Genomic DNA, 21127 nt, shown 5'->3' with positions numbered 1-21127 from the left:
TCTGCTGGCTCTAGGCGCCTGTACTTGTGGGATGTATTGACGGTTTGCGCAATATATTGAAGAAGACTACAGACTTCCACAAATATTACGCACGTTCAATATTTGTACCTTAGTACTACGCAATACTCGTCACTTCCTTCGGAGGTCGTAATTTTCGGACTTGTAAACAACTGAAACGGCGACACTATACGAATATGAATAAATCGGGAAAGACAGATGAAAGGATTCATCTGTTGAAATGCATTCAGGTGAGTAGTTTTGATCACATATTTAATACCTATGCTTCTTCTGTAATTAGCCTTAGAAATATTTGGCAAAAATGTTTTAAGTGCAAGGAAATAACACTTCAACTGCTTAGTTGTTCGTTTAGAAGCTTGAATTTTTTATTGCCGAATTAATTTATTTAAAACATACCTATCCTCTACAATAATGTATCTTACTCCCTTCAGGTTTATAGATCGCTTCCAGCATTATGGAAAGTGAAATCCGTAGAATATAAGAACAAAGACATTAAAAATGAGTCCTACAATATCCTGCTGAAAGTTTTTCAAGAAAGGTACCCATCAGCTACGAAGGAGGATTTAAAAAGGAAATTTAATTCGCTCCGAACAAATTTTCGGAAGGAACTGAGAAAGGTAAATGATAGACAATCAGTAAGTGGACTGGAAGATACATGCCAAAGCACCATGTGGTACTTTGAAGAAATGAAGTTTCTAATTGATCAGGAATCGCCAGACACGTCGTTCTCTACAATACCAGATGAAAATGGAGAATACTGCATCATAACAGTAAGCTGAAATATTTATTTTATTTGTCTTAGTTCGTAGAATTGACAAGTAAGATCCAGTAAGCATAGATGTTGTTTTGCAACACTTATCCCAGTACACACGTAAGATCATTGTAGGTTTCAGTCAGCATAGTCATTTTATTTACTTTGCAGTACTAGTTACAGTAAAGAAACGCATTAAAAACAACGCATCTACATGATAAATTACCTTCCTTAATTTATAATTAGTAGTTTTGATTCATCAATCTATGCTTCCCCTGGTCCATTGGGTTAGTGTTTGATGTAAGCGCCCCAATGCAATCTTAGTGTGGTGACAAACTAGTTGAAGTACATATATTGCGGCCCCTAGACGGTCAATAATATTGACAATATTTCCTCGACGAGCAGTAATATTGACCATCCAGGTTTGAGATTGAGAGATTGCGCAGTATTATTGGGAACATCAAAAACTTTGGAAATGTCTGACAATATTTTGTATCCACTACAATATTTTTAACAATATCCATGACAGTCTTTCGCATGCTGCACAGGAATCAGCTTTTAGCTTAGATTAGGTTTGTTGCTGTCATGTGGAAAATGAGTTCAAAACAAGATGAGTACAAACCAGAAGTGTCGCGAATGATAAATCTTAGGGCAAGAAAAGGAACGGCCAGGAAAGAATATGTGTCTAGTTAGCGGTAATGCAAATTAATGAATAAAAGTATGTATCGATATTTACCTCTGCGAATACACTACTTACCTGAATATAATCCTTTAGTGCGCGTATTATTGCACGTTTCCACAAATGTAAACCGAAACTGCACTTGTATACAGTACCGTGGTTTACAAGACGGCATTGGGCTGCGCCATTTGTTGCATGAAACGAATGGCACGTAAATGGTTTCGTGTGTATCTGTAGACACAACGCCATCAGCGTACACTTCAGTTTCGTCATTTTGTGATTGTTATAGTCGTGTGTGGAAAAAAAAGAAAAAAAGTTTGTGGGTTCGTGGCTGGATAAAGAAAAGACGTCATCAGGGTCAACTATTTTCCTTAAAAAAGACTCGGCCAAATCGAACAATGGGATTTTAATCTTGTAGACATGCGCTGTTCCACAGCCAGTTGTTTTGATTGCCTCTATTTTTCTTGAATAAATTTTACTCTGAAGCTAAGATATTGTTAACACACCCATGTTCAGATCGCGTATGACTGCCACAAGCGCAGGATAGATGTCATCTTGATGTGGAGTGTACGAAATCACCTAACAGCATAACGTAATATATTGTGCAGAATTGTGTCATATAAAACAGGATATTCCATAAAATTTGAAGTAAACTCTTAGGGGTAAAATTTTTATTTGCCGGTATGGGACTTTCTGCCACTGTAGCACATCAAACCGCACTGAAAAGAGGCGTCTTGGAGATACCTTCAATGAACTGTATCACTGAAATTGTAATTGTTGCAATACTCAAGTAGAAACATGCTATTCTCAAAATATGGCCCCTTAAGTTCCCGAAACATCGAAATTAAGACGGCGACTACTCGATTTGCAGCTGTTAGCCAATGACGGCCAGCACAGGGCACATGATTTATCCAGTTACAGCGAACACAGCAAAAATTGTGTTTAATAAATGTGTTAAATTTTCAAAAAAATAGTCGCAATTTTTGTGGAGCCAACTAACTGTTGTTACCTAGATTATAGATTTCCTGTTTCACGAAACTGTCAGTTTTCATCATTTCATTTGGAAAATTTAGTAGCGTATTTTCGAAATGCTTCGATTCCTGTTTAATATATTGTTTTCACACGTCTTGGCACTGTAGCACGACAAATAAACAAAAAACGACTTGACTTGGTTGGCTGGTTGGAATCACGATGGCCGGACACGGGTTCGAACAGCCGTCTTCCCGAATGCGACTTGACTTGTATAGATCTTTAATGCCCTGTATCAATGAAACTGCTTATTTTCGAGTACGCAAGTATAAATACGAAATCATCAAATATGGCACGACAGCTTCGTAAACTGTGGAATCAAGATTGCGATGTGCTTTTGTTAGACAGAGCACAAGACATGTGATCTCTTCAGTCAATCACAGCACTCAAAGCACATTACACATGATGTAGTTAGCCAATCACGTAGCCACATTCTCTATGCACGAACACACAAACAAAATATTAAGCATGAAACAGGAGTAAAGTAGGTATCCCAATTAATATAACTTTCATGCTGAGGAAAGTGAAGGTCCTGTTTCCCCCAAAAGCACGGAACTGTAGTTGCTAGTTATGCATGCAGATTCTTCAAAAGAATTATTTCGTCATAGTTTCGTGGGACAGGTAATGTTTACCTGCTTCAACGAAAAATATGTGTGATATTTCTTTGGAGCGATATGCTCAACAGAATATATACCCAACCAAGGGCAGGGTGGGGGGGGGGGGGGGGACACGACGGAGAGGGCGATCGACCCTTCCCCCCTCCCCCCGCGAGTTGAAAGTAAATTAAAATCAAATGCGCCAAAGTTAAGCACGCAAATTTAGAGTGTTGGCCAGTGTATTTAATCATTTAATTCAGTATTCCCCAAGCCACCTTACTTGGTGTGCCCAGAGAATGTATTACCTGTAACAGTGACTTGTGCTCTCCCTCTTGTTCGAATTGTGGCCGCCAAATATTAGCAGGGCTTCCTGATCTGCCACAGCAGCATGCGCTTCATGTTTCCATTAGGGCACGGTCTGCTTTGTCCCCATTGCTACTATTGTAAGACTGCTCGCAAAATGGAGAATGGAAGACTCAAACAAAACATTTCTGCCAGGCTGTGCAGTTACGTGTTTACAGTTTTGCATCCCAGAAATTTTTCCTACTGTTAGATCTTTAACATTGATCCTTTCTTCTTTTCCTGTGTCTACTGCAAGAGCAGGAAGATCTTTCTCGACATACAAACTCATTAAGCATTCGTTGAGAAACTGTTGTGGGCAATACCGCTTAACAGGGCTTGCTTTGTTGTATGTCCATAGAGACATCATTATTAACGAAGAAAAAATTATAGATAAGTATATTGCGAAGGTCAGAAAGAACAGAAAATATATGTGTTCTTAAGTACAGGTAATATTTAGTATAATGACAGTTGTTCTTTTGTGATGTAAAAAGACTGAATAGTCAGCGTTCACCCACTTACATTATAATTTTGTATAAAAACTGAAAAAAGTATGAATTAAATACTAATATGCATGAAGCATGCCAAATGTACACTGTAGGGGTAGAGAACTAAAATGAAAAATATAGACAAAATTATTTTTTGTAAAAAGATCTTCTTTACCAGGTTTTAACCATTCAGTGTATCAAAGGAACATAATATTACATTCATAACTATGGCTTTATGTAACTGCAAGTAAGCTTTGAGCTCCTTAATCATTCTCACTGTTTACATTGTGCTTCTTTGGAGGTATTAGTCTCAAATACATTGTTTTGATAAAATAATTAATATGTATATTGTATTTTTATTCCCACTATGTATATTTAAAAACAAGTGTGATTGTGAATTTTATTGAAAATAAGAATTAGAAAAAAGTATTTGAATATCTGATCTACAAAGTTCAGACTATGGTCCACTCAAAGCTACTAAAAATCTTCAGTACCTTGAGTATTATACATATAAACTAAAGTTGTCACGAATGATAGATGTCGCAGGGTGGATCTTTTCTTTGATGATTCTTATCCCAAGGTCCTTGTGCTTGTCATTGGATTGACTAAGTAGTAGGATAATATATTCAGTATTTTTTAGTTATCTGTAACCGTCACATATACCAATGAGTCCACTGCATTTGCGTTATTCTTTCAGGATTCAGAAACGTCTGAAGCAGAGATGCTCAAGAAGAATCCTCCAATGAAGAAAAGGCAGCCAGCACTGGCTACAAATGATTTGCTAGAACTTGCATGCAAGCGACTGCGGGAACGAGTGTCTGATGAGGACCACATCGGCATAACGTGGGCTCGTGAACTCCAGAAAATGGACCCAATGCAGCAAACCTTTGCAAAGAAGTTTATCAGTGACATTTTATTTGAAGGACTAATGGGCACACTGCACAGAAACTCTGTGGTTATAAATGGCCCAGCAACATCTTCTGCAAATAAGTCTCCAATCACAAATGTGTCAAGTGCTTCAACTGCCTCAAGCAGTTCACACACTCTGCAATAAGGCATCACTCTACATTTTGCAAATATGGCTGAGTTTTCCTATTGCCATTTGGTATTTGTATATTATTTGTTTACAGTTTTATCATTTTAATGATGTAATTATAAAGTAATTGCAGTAAACTTCAATGTAATGTATATAACACACAAGTAAAATCGTTATTTGACTGTTCCCACATAAACAACTTTTGTGCTTTTGTGACATAGTGTACTTTTCCTCTGGGGTTCAGAACTTTGCTGTTGTGTGCACATCACTTACTTTTACTTTTTTTCCAAACAGGTGTTAACAGCTTCCCAGGTTTCTATTACAATACAGCTGATAGTAGTGCATGTGTTGAATGTTGAAAATTTGCGGTCTTCAAAAGTGTTTCCAATTGTCAGGTAATGTAGTTTAATGAATAATCTTTCCTTTAGGCTGATCACTGTCATCACAGTATCTCTTTTCTTTGTACATAAGGCATAATGAGGTTCACCAGTTCATTGAAAGATTCCTTGTTCACTCTTAACAGAATATCCAATAATCATCTGGCTCTGGTGCAAGTATCTCTTAGAATGTTAGTATGGCCATGTGTAGAACACCTAAGCCACTATTCCTCCCATCTCCACTTCCTTTTGTTTATCTTTTTGTGGCATGTACCAATTACAATAGCGATACATGCGAGATCTACACACATCAAAAAAGTTTCGCATCACCTTGGTTCCAAGAGTTCTGGAACCTGTACAAACACTTGGAATAGAGATCAACATAAACATCATTTCCAACCCTTTTTATTGCTCATGAAAATCACACATTGCTTGTTGCACCACCATACAGTGAGTCCTTCAGAGCTGGTGGTCCAGATTGCTGTACACACAGGTACCTCTAATACCCACTAACACATCCTCTTGCATTGTCGCATGCCTGTATTCATCATGGCACACTATCCACAAGTTCATCAAGGCACTGTTTGTCCAGATTGTCTCACTCCTCAATGGCGATTCGACATAGATCCCTCAGAGTGGTTGGTGGGTCACGTCGTCCATAAACAGCCGTTTTCAATCAATCCCAGGCATGTTCGATAGGGTTCATGTCTGGAGAACATGGTGGCCACTCTAGTCAAGCAATGTCGTTATCCTGAAGGAAGTCATTCACAAAATGTGCATTTTGGGGGCGTGAATTGTGAATTGTCATCCATGAAGAAGAATGCTTCAACAATATGCTGCCGATATGGTTGCACTATCGGTCATTCACAAATTGTACAGCCATTACAGCACATTCCATGACTACCAGCGGCATACATCGGCCCCACATAATCCCATCCAAAACAGCAGGGAACCTCCACCTTGCTGCACTCACTGGACAGTGTGTCTAAGGCGTTCAGCCTGACTGGTTTGCCTCCAAACACGTCGCTGACGATTGTCTGGTTGAAGGCATATGCAACACTCGTCAGTGAAGAGAAGATGATGCCAATCCTGAACAGTCCATTCAGCATGTTGTTGGGCTCATCTGTATTGTGCTGCACGGTGTTGTGGTTGCAAAGATGGACCTCGCCATGGACGTCGGGAGTGAAGTTGCGCATCATGTGGCCTATTGTGCACAGTTTGAGTCATAACATGACAACCTGTGGCTGCATGAAAAGCATTATTCAACATGGTGATGTTGCTGTTAGGGTTCCTCCGAGTCATAATCCATAGTTAGCGGTCATCCACTGCAGTAGTAGCCCTTGGGTGACCTGAGCTAGGCATGTCATCGACAGTTCCTGTCTCTCTGTATCTTTTCCTTGTCTGAACAACATCACTTTGGTTCACTCCCAGATGCCTGGACACTTACTTGCCTTGTTGAGAGCCCTTCCTGGCACAAACTAACAATGCAGACATGATCGAACTGTGGTATTGACCATCTAGGCATGATTGAACTACAGACAACATGAGCCATGTATCTCTTCCTGGTGGAACAACTGGAACTGATCGGCTCTTGGATCTCCTTCATCTAATAGGTGCTGCTCGTGCTTGGTTGTTTACATCTTTGGGCAGGTTTAGTGACATCTCTGAACAGTCAAAGGGACTGTGTCTATGATACAATATCCACAGTCAACGTCTATCTTCAAGAGTTCTGGAAACTGGGGTGGTGCAAAACTTCTTTTGATATATGTATATTGTTGAGCACTGACATGGTCACTATGAATGCAGAGTTCTAACTGACATACTGAGCATGAATATTGCACAATAATTTTGTGCTGTTTTTGCCTTGCAGTTTTGTGCAAATCACTTGGTACAGCTAACCACACTTTAAGCACAGTCAGTGACAGCCTTAAAATTTTCCACAACACTCTCAAAGGACCTTATACAAATATTCTTGAAGAACTTGAAATCTGTGCTAAGAAGAGAAAAGATACAATATGCAGAACAAGTAACAAGATTCTAATTAAAACTAATTTTTTAATAATGTTATGGAAAGGAAAGTTACTACTCACCATATAGCGGAAGTGCTCAGTCACAGATAGGCACAATGAAAAGACTATCACAAATATAGCTTTCTGCCAGTAGGGCCTTTGTCAAAAACAGATGACTCTCTCTCTCTCTCTCTCTCTCTCTCTCTCTCTCTCTCACACACACACACACACACACACACACGCAAACACAACTCACACACATGACTGCAGTCTCAGACAACTAAAGTCACACTGTGAGCAGCAGCACCAGTGCATGATGGGAATGGTGACTAGGTGGGGGTAGGGAGGAGGCTGGGATTGGGGGGGGGGGGGGAGGAATCATAGGGAGGGGCTGACGAACAGTGCAGTGCTGCTGGAGAGTGCTCAGGGACAAGATGGAGAGAGAGTAAGGTATCTATGTGCAGTCGGGAGGTTAGATGGAGGACCGGGAAGAGGGAGGGGTGGCAGAAAAGGAAAGAATAGAAAGACTGAGTGTGCTGGTAGAATGAGGGCTGTGTAGTACTGGAATGGGAACAGGAAAGGGGCTGGATGGGTGGGACAATTACTAACAAAGGTTGAGGCCTTGGGGTTTATGGGAACATAGGATATGTGGTATTGCAGGGAAAGTTCCCACCTGGGCAATTCAGAAAAGCTGGTGTTTGTGGGAAGGGCCCATATGGCACAAGCTGTGAAGCAGTAATTGAAATGAAGGCTGTCATGTTTGGCGGCATGTTCAGCAACAGGATGGTCCCACTTGTTTCATGGCCACAGTTTGTCGGTGGCCATTCATGCAGATAGACAGCTTGTTGGTTGTCATGCCCACATAGAATGCAGCACAGTGGTTGCAGTTGGGCTTGTATACCACATGACTAGTTTCACAGGTAGCTCTGCCTCTGATGGAATAGGTGATGTTTGTGACAGGACTGGTGTAGGTATTGGTGAGAGGATGCATGAGACAGGTCTTGCATGTAGGTCTATTACAAGGGTATGAGCCATGAGGTAAGGGGTTGGCAGCAGGGGTTGTGTAGATTCGGTAGACAGTGGAATACCACTGTGGGAGGTGTAGGAAAGATAGTGGGCAGGACATTTCTCATTTCAGGCAATGATGAGAGGTAGTCGAAACCCTGGCAGAGAATGTAATTCAGTTGTTCCAGTCCTGGGCAGTACTGAGTTAAGAGGGGAATGCTGCTCTGTGGCTGGACGGTGGGACTTTGGGAGATGTTGGCAAGAATGGAAAGGCACAGGAGATTTGGTTTTGTACAAGGTTTGGAGGATAATTATGGTCAGTGAAGACCCTCGTTATATTTTGAGAGGGACCACTCATCACTGCAGATGCGATGACCATGGGTGGCTAGGCTGTATGGAAGAGACTTGTTGATACGGAATGGGTGTGAGCTGTTGAAGTGGAGGCATTGCTGGTGGTTAGTAGGTTTAATATGGACAAGGCTACTGATGTACCCATCTTTGAGGTGGAGGTCAACATCTAGGAAGGTCCCTTGTTGGATTGAGTAGGACCAGGCAAAGCAAATGGAGGAGAAGTCTGAACCAAATGAAAGGTTTAGAATAGGTTGGCATAGGATGGTACCATGCGGGTGCCCATAGCCATACCTCAGATTTGTTTGTAGGTAACGCCTTCAAAGGAGAAGTAATTGTGGGTGAGTATATAGTTGGTTGTGGTGAGAAGGAAGGAGGTTCTTGGTTTGGAATCCTTTGGGCATTGGGAAAGGTAGTGTTCAATAGCAGTGAGGCCATGAGCATTAGGGATATTAGTGTAATGGGAGGTGACATCAATAGCGAAGACAAGAACTGTGGAGAATTGGTGCGAGAAATGGTTGGTACATGTTATGTAGGAGGATAGGTTCCGGGTAATAGGTTGAAGGTGTTGGTCTATGACAGCAGAGATTCTCTCAGTGGGGGCACAGTAACCGGCCACAGTGGGGCATCCTGGGTGGTTGGGTTTATGGACTTTAGGAAGCATGTAGAAGTTAGGAGTGGAGGAAGTGGTAGGGGCGAGCAGGGAGAGGTTCTGGGTTGGGCCAAAGTATTTGAGGAGTGACTGGAGATCCTGCTGGATTTCTGGGATGGGGTCACTGTGGCAAGTCCTTCTGCCACGTAATCCTTGCAATTCAAAACAACAGTGGTGGAACCTCTGTCTGCAGGTAGGATTATAAGGTCAGGATCCCCACACTTACCATTTACCACACCCTTCAAAACTCCCTCCCACCACCACATGGAATCCGGAACCCAAACAGACCTAAAACACAGTCATGAACCTTTCCTCCAGAAGCCTTAGCCTCACAGAAATATCAGTCCTTTCCAAAGACCTCACCTTTTTCCCCATTCCCAAATTTAATTATGCAGGCCTTGTTAAAGACCTTCTCTCCTTCTCCTGGTCCCTACAGTGGAAACACATTTTGGTCACTAACCCTACCAATTAGACTCAACCAAAGACCAGTGTTGAAACTGCCTAATTCAGTTCACTCCTCCATACAACTGGGATCCACCTCCACTGCCCCTAAATCACTCCGTGTTAACTTTCCAGAATTTCTGACCCTCGAACCTTGCCTAACCATCATTCCTCAAATTCCTCAACATGCAAATTAACCTTACATCTGTGGAAAGAACTGCAGTCCACCATCTAAAAACAGATCCTGATCTTAAAATCATACCTGCGGACAAAGGTTCCACCACTGTTGTTTTGAACTGCAAGGACTACCTGGCAGAAGGACTCTGCCAGCTGTCAGATACATCCACCTACATACCTTGCCACAGTGACCCCATTCCAGAAATCCAGCAGGATCTCCAGTCACTCCTCAAATACTTTGGCCCATCGCAGAACCTCTCCTCGGAGTCCATCTCCCTGCTCACCTCTACCACTCCCTCCACTCCTACCTTCTATATGCTTCCTAAAGTCCATAAACCCAACCAACCTAGACGCCTCAATATGGCCGGTTACTGCAGCCCCACTGAGAGAATCTCTGCTCTTGTAGGCCAACATCTTCAGCCTATTACCCAGAACCAACCCTCCTACATAAAAGATGCCAACTATTTCCTGCACCGACTCTCCAACCTTCCTGTCCCTTTACCATACGGTGCCCTGCTCGTCACTACGATGCCACCTCCCTTTACACTAACATCCCTAATGACCATGGTCTCATTGCTATCGAACACTACCTTTCTGAATGCCCAACAGATTCCAAACCAACAACTTCCTTCCTAGTCACCACGACCAACTATATCCTCACCCACAATTACTTCTTCTTTGAAGGCATTGCCTACAAACAAATCTGAGGTAAGGCTATGGGTCCCAACATGACACCATCCTATGCCAACCTATTCATGGGCTATCCAGAGGAATCCTTCCTAAACACCCAGAATCCTAAACCCTGCACCAGGTTCAGATTCATTGATGAAATCTTTGCAATCTGGATCAAGGGAGAGAACACTCTATCCACATTCCTCCAAACCCTCAACAAGTTCTCCCTGATTTGCTTTGCCTGGTTCTACTCAACCCAACCAATGACCTTCCTAGATGTTGACCTCCACTTCAAAGATGGCTACATCAGTAGCTCTGTCCATATTAAACCTACTAGCCACCAGCAATGCCTCCACTTCGATCACTGCCAATCATTCCATATCAACAAGTCCCTTCCATATAGCCTAGCCACCCATGGTCATCACATCTGCAGTGATGAGTGGTCCTTCTCAAAATATAATGAGGGTCTTGATGAAGCCTTCACAGACTGTAATTATCCTCCCAACCTTGTACAAAAACAAATCTTTTGTGTCTTACCTTTCCAGTCTCCCACCACCTCCCAAGATCCCACTGTCCAGCCACAGAGCAGCATTCTCCTCGTAACTCAGTACCGCTCAGAACTGGAGCAACTGAATTACATTCTCTGCCAGGGTTTTCATTTCAATGATGGCTTCACAGTTTGTGCCATATGGATCTTTCCCCACCAACACCAAGTTTTCTGAGTTGCGCAGGTGGGAACTGTATCCTACTTTCCGTAACCCTTCTGGCCTCAACCTTCATTAGTCATTGTCCTCACCCATCTAGCCCCTTCCCTGTTCCCATTCCAGCACTACATACCCCTCATTCCACCATCTCACCCAGTCTTTTTACTTCTCTCCATTTCCGCCAACTGCCCCTCCTCCTCATCTGTCCCCTGCCCTTTGTCTAACCTCCCAACTGCACATAGCTGCTCTGCTCTCTCTTCACCTTGTCCCTGTCTGCCCCCGGTAGCTGAGTGGTCAGCGTGACGGACTGTCAATCCTCAGGGCCCGGGTTTGATTCCCGGCTGGGTCAGAGATTTTCTCCACTCAGGGACTGGGTGTTGTGTTGTCCTAATCATCATCATTTCATCCCCATCAATGCACAAGTGGCCCAAGTGGCGTCAAATCGAAAGACTTGCACCAGGCGAGCAGTCTACCCAATGGGAGGCCCTTGTCACACACCATTATTATTATATTATTATTACCTCCTCCCTGCACGCTTCCCAACAACACTGCACTGTCCGCCACCACTACCGTACTATTCCTCCCCCTCCCTGCCTCAGCATCTTCCTTATCCTCACCGAGTATCCACTCCCATCATACACTGGTGCTGCTGCTCGCAGAGGGGATTCGTCTTTTTGTTGTGCTTATCTGCAACTCAGCATCTCCACTATATGGTGAGTAGCAACTTCCCTTTTCATAATATTGTTACATTCCATCCTGGATTTTCCAGTGTTTCCTTTCTGTAATATTTTCGCAGAATGTGTGAAGCTCCTGTTTCTTCTTATATATATTACTCCCATAGAGGGGTGATGCAGCAAGCAGCTTGTTCACATCTTAATTAATTACTGAAGATTCCATTTGCTTTGTTTACACCTTGTTAAATTCTCCATCTTCGTGCAGCTTTGCTTCTCTCATGTCTTGCATTTTAATCTTGTGGCCAGATATTACAGTACTTTAATGGAACACCTTGTATACGTACCAGCTATCTTAGCCACCAGCTTTAGAGCTTTTCTTAAACTAACATCTGTGCCTTTACTTGTCAAAGATACAAACAAATTATTTTTATAAATGATTTAAAACAGCATTAAATTCTTGGCTTTGTAACCTAATAACTACAGGGAGCATATGGTTGACGTTAGTCCACAAATGAGCTCGAAGACTGGGTGCCAGCTGAACCACTTTTCAGTTGTTGTAGACAGCAAACACTATAGATTTAAAGAGCGGGGATAATCAGCAAAATATGTACCCAGTGCTGATGTACTTTAAAACCTCAGCAAGCTTGAGGCTGATTACTGCTTACTTTTATCTTGCTACTGCCACCATTCAACCCCCCTTCATCTCCTTATTACTAATCAGTTTTCTTTTGTCTGTAAGGTTATATTTTCAGTTTTTTTCTCATTCTCATGTCAACAATAGTTCTGTAGTGCTCCTTCAGTATTTCATGCATGATTTACCTCACCCCTGTTGTTAACTTCATTTTCAATCTAATATGTTTCTGGAGTTTATTTTATGTGAAATGTAACCAAGTGTCTGCAGACAGCTCTGTTTTTCTATTGTGTTCAAATGGTTCAAATGGCTCTGAGCACTATGGGACTTAACATCTATGGTCATCAGTCCCCTAGAACTTAGAACTACTTAAACCTAACTAACCTAAGGACATCACACAACACCCAGTCATCACGAGGCAGAGAAAATCCCTGACCCTGCCGGGAATCGAACCCGGGCGTGGGAAGCGGGAACGCTACCGCACGACCACGAGCTGCGGACTTTCTATTGTGTAGCACAAATTTAAATGAGATGTGTGTTTACACTTTGCTCTTCACATCAGTTGTATATTCATGGTTCTTAAAAATCAGTGAAAATGTGGCACTGGATGGTACAGCTCTTTTGTGAACTACCGATCTGCAGTGTATCAGAACTCAAATATCCTTCTTTCCTTCTTGTTACACAACACTGATTAATTCTGGCCTTAGGTACAGCTGTATGTCTCACCCATTCTTTTCATTTTCCTTCTTCTATCATGTACATCTTTGTACACTAAATTTAGACTACAAATGTTGCAAAAATATTGTAAATATGTATGCTTGTAATTTCCTCAACTTCTGTGATTTTGGATATTCAGTACAAGTGCAGGCATCATTGTATGCAAGCACCATCTATTTTGGAATGTGCACACACAAATCGTATAACAAATGTCGGCCTCAAGCAATGTCTTCTGTACTTTAAACACAGAACTGGAACTAAGACGTGGAATGTAGTTTATATGTTAAATGTACACAGATTAGCAAACTTAAATAATTTTTTAATGTAAAGATATGTATTTGCTGCTTAGTAGAATGGCCATGGACATTCAGAGAAGGGCAGCACATATTATACTCTCAAGAAATAGGGGAGAGAGTGTCATACAGAATTTGGGGTGGACATCATTAAAACAAAGACATTTATCATTGCGGCAGAACCTTCTCACGAAATTTCAATCACCAACTTTCTCCTCCGAATGCAAAAATATTTTGTTGATACCAACCTACATAGGGAGAGACAATCATCGTAATAAAATAAGGAAAATCAGAGCTTGCTCGGGAAGATATAGGTGTTTGTTTTCTCCATGCGCTGTTCAAGAGTGGAGTAGTAGGGAATTATTGCAAAGGTGGGATTATCAGAGGAAGATGTAGATGTAGCTGTAGATGTAGATGTGAGCACCACCTGGCAGAACCACTTTCCTTATGCCATCGGCAGTGCATTCCTATCAGTTTGCACTTACGCTTCACAATAGTGACGATGAGATAATATATCTGTATTTGTTGGGTAGGTGTCATTTCAGCTTTGTTCACATTTTATGTCATTTCTTGTTCATGATGTATTTGACACATTTTATTTAAAGTCATTGCTCAGTTTCTCATGTACACTGCATTTTAGTTTAAAATCTTTTTAAAATGAAAATTTGTAAGATTCTTTAATGTTAATAAAGAATTGTGGCAAGACTAATGTGCTATTTTTTGTTTCTTTTTCTGTCTTTCTTTCTTTTTTTTTAACATTCCCCATTTCTCCTCTACTGACTGAAATTCATCTCTTGGTAAATTGCACTTTACTATTTTGAAATTGTTCTTCACATTTATCTGTATTCAATACAATCCTATCCTCCTTTCCTGTCTTTCTGTCCCCTTTCTTCTTTAAAATCCATTTAAGCATCTCTATGGGTAGACAGTGAATGCTATCTAGGGCCATAGAAGGTATTATGGCATCTGTGACTGTTCTCTTTGTCACAAATTATGTAGTCTGCCACAGAGTTACTCAGCAGATCATGGATGTAGCACATTTTCCTGTGGCTTATTCTTTGTAACCATGTGCCTCCAATCAAAGGCGTCCATACAGTAGCTTGTAGGGAGATGGCTATGGAGTATTTTTAATATTTTGGAAGATGAATGGTGACTTGTATGTAGCACCTTCACATACTATATTTTTTCCAGTCCCTGCAAGCTACCCTGAGTATGGGTGCACTTGTCCCTGACTGCTAGTCCATTTATTTTACAGAAGTCTAACAAGTTTCATGACGTCTCCTTCCATGAATAATGAATGTGGCAGCATGTGTATCGGACAAACAATTCGCACGGTTGAAGAGCGTTGTACTGAGCACAAGCGCCATATAAAAAAAAGGGAGCTTGACAAGTCGGCCATAGCGGAGCATTGCCTAGAAAACAGACATAAAATACAGTTTGAAAATACAAAAGTGTTGACTCATGCATCTACATATTGGGACTCTGTTATAAAGGAAGCGGCTGAGATTCGTTTAAATAACAACAATTTCAAAAGAGACCAGGGGTACACATTCAGCAGGGCATGGGGGCGGGTGCTGGACATCGAAAGAAAGCAAAGGCAGATGCGCGATGCGGGAGCAGAAGTTTCAAACATAGTTCCTGCCCCTGGTGCCACCTGATGTCACCGGTGCTGCCACGGGCAATAGCTCCGCTAGCTGCCTGGGTCAACTTACGCGCGCATGCCACATAGAGTCTATCTGATTGGCTGCTGCTGATGCCATCATGCCTATATAAGTGAGAAACTGTAACAGCCCCGGCAGTCAGTGAACTCCTGACGATGATGGCAGAGATGGTCATCAAAAGCTCGAGGATTTTATTCAAATTGACGTGGCTTGAAAACCGAGAGCGTTTTATTCATGTATGCCATCGCGAAATACTTCAAGGACACAAGTCTCTTTCCACTCCCTATTATTCCTCATACCCTTCTCTTACCATGCGTACTTGTGCATTTAAGTTTCTCATCATTATAATCTTCCACCAATCAGCTGTGCCTCCATCTCCATTTCGAATGCCTCCTCCTCTTTAGCAGAAGATCCAACTTGTACTGCATACTATTGCAGACTGTCCATATCCTTTCTTTCACATTCATGTACACTACGACCTTCACCATCCTGTCACTAATTCCCTAGACCTCCTCTTTCAATCATCCCAGTATAGACTATATCCATTCCTCTTCAGTTCCCTTCTTCCTTTAAGGGCAAGTCATACTTGACAGAACAGAATGTCATGTCACAATGAATTTCAAATGTCTGCATTCACATAGGCTCACAGGCCATCAATGGCACAGAACGGAACAGGATATTACCGTCAAGGTTTCTCAGAAATAAAGTTTTGACACTGATGGTAATAATCTTTTGTTGATCACATGACCGCCAGAGTCATTTCCTTCTGATACAAAGCCAGAGTCTCATCACAATCTATGCTCCACACTTCATTTCATTGTGCTTTTGTTAGGTCATGTTTCTTGTGTTTGCTATTAGTTATTGTTCTTGTTTTGTTATTCATTATTTGTTATTCAGTTATTGCTTCTTTTCATTATTTGTTGTTTCTTTTTCTACTTTTAATAATGAAAGGTGAAATTTCAATTGAATTATTAAGACAAGAGTCTGAATTGTATGATATGAGTGATAATAGATATTCAGATGCTCTTAGGAAAGAAACAGGTAGAACAAAATAAGAGAGGTGGTTGGTGCGTCAAGTAAGAGAAAGCAAAGTACCTTTGTTTTAAATTTATTTAAAGCAATAATTTACAGATATATGTTGACCGATATGAATCATTGAGTAGTGTCACATGGATGCTCCCATGGAAACACTCCATATGGACTATTGAAAAAGTCCTATATTATTCTGGTGAGGAATGTTGTGTTTATAGTGCAACCATCTTGCCTATTAAGGTTGTTAATCTTCCCCAGTTTGTCTATTGCATCATCTGGTTGGTCAGACCCAGTGTGGTCGTATATGTAATTATTCACCATAAATGTAGTCACTATAATTCTGTCTGCATTTTCTAGGACAGCATGTATTCTTAAGAAGAATATTCTAAATTTTTGTGCCATTTGTCCAAAAGCATCTTCCATAACTCTTCTGACCCTGGATAGCTTAACACTGAAAATTTGATTTTCAGTGTTGTGGCCGGCTGGTGTGGCCGAGCGGTTCTAGGTGCTTCAGTCTGGAAACATGCGGCTGCTGGGGTCGCAGGTTCGAATCCTGCCTTGGGCACGGATGTGTGTGATGTCCTTAGGTTAGTTACGTTTAAGTAGTTCTAAGTCTAGGGGACTGATGACATCAGATGTTAAATCCCATAGTACTTAGAGCCATTTTGAGCCATTTTTCAGTGTTGTGAGTGTTTTGCAGTTTTGGAAATAGGCAAAATAGATATGTTCTAAGAGGAAAAGCCTACAATTGCGTGATGTACATGTTAGTACCTGGCAGATTCTTCTTCTTAGGGACATTCAACATATTTGCTTCCAGTGCTGTAGCAGGTTTAAAATATGCAGAATAGAAAAGAAGAAGAGAAGTTTATTGTCTTGTAACATACAATTTCAAGTCATTGACTTAATGTACAGGAGACTTGTTAAAACATGAAAGCTGGCCGAAGTGGCCGTGCGGTTCTAGGCGCTGCAGTCTGGAACCGCGAGACTGCTGTGGTCGCAGGTTCGAATCCTGCCTCGGGCATGGATGTGTGTGATGTTCTTAGGTTAGTTAGGTTTAACTAGTTCTAAGTTATAGGGGGCTAATGACCTCAGAAGTTGAGTCCCATAGTGCTCAGAGCCATTTGAACCATTAAAACATGAAAACTGGTTTACAGTTTTCCTTATAATATCAGTAATATAATATGTCGTACTGGATAATTAATTAGTTAACAAATTAATAGTTTTTCTTAGAAAGTAACAAACTTTTAAAAATTAACAGTCCCAAGTACTTGCTCTCTCCTGCTCAAATTTTCAGGTTGGCATTCATGAATTCTTCTACTGGATTGTAACATTTCTGCACTAGTTTCTCATATAAGGTATTTTTCAGTGTTTTTAAATTTATGCTGAGCAATTCTCTTCCTTTCACTTTGTTATAAATTTCACACCCATATAATGTGGTGTTTGAGCATAAAGTAAGACATGCACATCACTGGTTTTCTCATACAGTCTAGTGCCCACAGCAAAGAATTTGTATTGTATGACAATAAAATCAAACAGCATAATCAAAAAATTCTGTTTGTAGAATTGTGAGCCACTGACTGGTGGAGTCATAGTTTGCATGTTTACCATCAGTGGTACTCAAGTAGTCTGGAAAGCTCCACATCTGCTAGAAGTCTTCTGAAACTCACTTTGAGCCCTCCTCAGTTGGTGAGGGCATTACCTGAGTCATCCTCCATGATACTGTCCATTGCAGAGTGACCAGGGCAGAAACAAAGCAGTTTGCAGTGAATCACTAGCCACAAGGTACCTCCAAATTTTAAGAAGTAGTGTTAAGACATGCCATTTATAAACACTGCATCTTACAAAATGTATTTAGTAAATGCAGTGAATTTCAAACATGTTTTATTTTCTGTATATTGAATTTTGCTAAAAAGAAAGTTCTGTGTTCAGATCCTGGAGAGTCCAGTGAGTGCAAATGACTGCCATCTCATTTTCTGCCAGTGGAGTTATTGGATGTGCTATGGAGGGACATTTGGTCAGCACCGTGCTCTCCTTGTTGTTGTCGGGTTTCTTGACCTTTGAACCATCACTAATCAGTTGAGTAGCCCATCATTTGGCCTCACAAGGCTGAGTGCAGCCTATACGAATCCTCTCACCAAGGAATAATTCCTGGCAGTACTCGGAATGGAACCCAGATCATCTGCATGGCAATCAGCTGTGCAGGCTGCTCAGCTATGGAGGCAGACATATTTTCCAATACTATAGCACAATTTTAAAAAGCTTGTAAGGGTAAATTGTCTTTCTCCCCTTTAGTGAACAAAGAGCATACTTTTTCAATCGGTTCAAATCATCAGTGATTCTGTCATTACTCATAATGTACACTAGTCACAGTTCAATAACTATCTTAAGTTTATTGATGGGTTCCATCTGCAAATCAAATTGCAATGACTTGCTTTTATTTCAGGTCATGAATGGAGATCTAGGTGAGTCTCTCTCAGGGACCAATACAGGAAGATAATCAACAAAAAGTGGACAGATATTAACCAATAATGGCAGTGGAAGTGTGGAAACATCGAGAGCTGACTAAGGCTGTGTTTCTGAAAAAGGGAGACAATAACAAGCGCTCCCTCACTAACTACAGACAAGGAAATAGTGTGTAGAAGGCAATGAACAATCAAAGGCATCATTGCGTGCCACCATTAGCTTCAAAGTAGAAGACTTAACAACTCCAAGTGGCTCAGTCCGTAAGTGAAAGAGGGTGTCAATATCGAACTCTTCTGGCTTAGTTAAAGAACTGTTGCATTAGGGAACACAGTGCCCAATTACATTGTTTTTCATGAACTTGGTAGATATAGTGAGAACCCTGGCACCACATGGATGGGGAATTATCAGGAATGAAGTATATAAAGCAAGTCAGTAGGCTAGAAAATGAAGAGGCAGATCCTATAAATTACATATCAGGATCCAACTCTTAATCATCATAATGTATTTTTTTTAAAATAAGAAGTGACCTCAAATGGGAGCTCTGATTCATAAACATGTAAAACCTTTTTCTTTTTTACATTTCTGATGTAATTGTTACATGCCTACATAGGATTTTCGGTAGCACTTAAAGGTGATATATATTATTTTTCAGTGAAACTAACTGCAATTTGAAGTGAAAAAAGTACTGGGTAGAATCAGACTGTACAGTTTATTTGTACATTGTCAAGCATTTGTAATGCTTTGTGGACTAACACCTTCTGACCCTGTGGCAGTGACATAATACTTTTTTGTGAATTATATATCAAGTAATGTATTGCAGTTGTTTGTTTAAGTGTGTTACATAATGTTGAACTTGCAAATGTTTGGGAAAACTAGACAGTTTTGAAATATAGCACCACCTATACTCCATTGTTTTGATGTACAGTTGGGTGGATTACTGTACATAAAATTGCTTACTGCTCACAGTTTTCAGATCATTGATAATAATAACTTTTATTTGTGAACTGAAGACAGTGTGAGACATACCTGTGTTACTTTATATACCTCCAGCACCACATAATGCGTTATCAGTTTCAGTTTATTGTGAAAGAGAGACTGAAAGATGAAGTAATTAATATTTTTAAACACAAACATTTTGAGCTCATTTTGACAGGATTTTGAATCAAGAAACGATTCTATGTGCATAATATAACAACCACGTTCATTGGTAGAATGTAATAACAGTGTGCTAATCTCACTCACTTGCCCTTTGTGTTGTGTGTGAAACATTTGTTGCAAGCATCTGAGATCAATATTTATGTGGTTTCCCTTGTTTTTCTCAGTGCAGGTAAGGCATGTGAATATTTAACAGCCAAATACAAACTTTGATGAAAGCTTGAAGGGAACTGATTATGTCTACTACACAGTTGCAGTCTTTTTCAGTTGCTCTTTGCATTTTGTGTGGAACAGGTGTTGCAAGCAAGAGATATCAATATGTATGTGGTTTCACTAGTTATTCCCAGTACAGGTTAAACAATTGAACAATCAAAAGCTAAATATAAGAAGGTATAAAGGAAACCTATAATCCTGAAGGGAAAGAAATTGAGTAAGATATGACTATAACTCAAAAATTTGTACAGAACTGGTATCAAAACTTACGTTAAAGAAACATCATTTTTATTCATGGTGTGATGGCAGCTCATAAAACTGTGTCCCATTTTGTGATTTTGGACACAATGTGATGTAATAAATGAAAAAGATATTTATAAACTGTTGATTCCTCTTCCTTGAATTCCTCACAGAGAGTATGAAATTCCTGTTCTGAACCACATAATGATAGCATTTTTTCACACTTTTTCTATCTCCTCTAAAAAGTGTTACTGCTGCAAGCTGAAAACCATTGAGCCCACTACAGTAAAAGCCCATTAATCTGGCATCCAAAAGCCTGCGCCTTCAATAACCCGACATCGCTTTATGTGCCAATTGTCTATGGTGATTAAAATGTAGTGTTTTAAAGTGTAATAATGATTAGCACTGTTTTCTATCAAAATTACAGTAGTGCTGCATATTGTGGGAATGTTATTTCAACTGCACATCTCAAAACAACGTAAAAGTGAACTGTAAACATGTTATGCTTACACTACAACAAAAGCTTCACATATTAATCAGATTGAGAAAAGTGAGAGTACAATGGGATTATGGAAGAATACAAAAATGATTCTTCAACAATCTACAATATTAAAGAAAATAAAGGTTAACTTCAGAAGTTTTCCATGCAGCCAGTTGCAGTGAAAGACATTGAATCATGAAAAACTTTGGAAAAGCCCAAACTAGTTCAGTTGTATGAAGTTTTGTG

At 40.5% G+C, this 21127-nt stretch overlaps 1 protein-coding gene across 2 annotated transcripts; it reads left to right on the top strand.

Moving 5' to 3' along the window:
* The first annotated feature begins 14 nt into the window (after positions 1-14).
* On the top strand, positions 15-19339 carry LOC124615887. 2 transcript variants are annotated; one of them, XR_006979815.1, is made up of 4 exons: positions 15-248; positions 450-788; positions 4598-5005; positions 18773-19339. XR_006979815.1 is itself a non-coding variant. In XM_047144057.1 (3 exons), exons 1-3 carry the CDS (start codon positions 195-197, stop codon positions 4952-4954), a joined length of 750 nt encoding a protein of 249 aa, XP_047000013.1. In that variant the 5' UTR covers positions 15-194; the 3' UTR covers positions 4955-5103. The 2 variants fall into 2 exon arrangements, 1 of the variants encoding a protein (XP_047000013.1); XM_047144057.1 differs by lacking the exon at positions 18773-19339 and having other exon boundaries at positions 4598-5103.
* Positions 19340-21127: the final 1788 nt, after the last annotated feature.

The sequence above is a fragment of the Schistocerca americana genome, chromosome 5, assembly GCF_021461395.2.
Source record: "Schistocerca americana isolate TAMUIC-IGC-003095 chromosome 5, iqSchAmer2.1, whole genome shotgun sequence".
NCBI classification, from domain to species: Eukaryota; Metazoa; Arthropoda; class Insecta; order Orthoptera; family Acrididae; genus Schistocerca; species Schistocerca americana.
Note: the sequence above shows the minus strand (reverse complement) of the source record. Positions and strands in the feature narration are given on the sequence as shown.

What these genes read in the sequence shown, in the direction of transcription:
- LOC124615887 (XM_047144057.1), top strand. Translation starts at nt 195, where the DNA reads ATGAATAAATCGGGAAAGACAGATGAAAGGATTCATCTGTTGAAATGC. An exon ending in ATCTGTTGAAATGCATTCAG is followed by an intron (nt 249 to 449) that starts GTGAGTAGTTTT and finishes TACTCCCTTCAG; the next exon opens with GTTTATAGATCGCTTCCAGC. An exon ending in GAGAATACTGCATCATAACA is followed by an intron (nt 789 to 4,597) that starts GTAAGCTGAAAT and finishes TTATTCTTTCAG; the next exon opens with GATTCAGAAACGTCTGAAGC.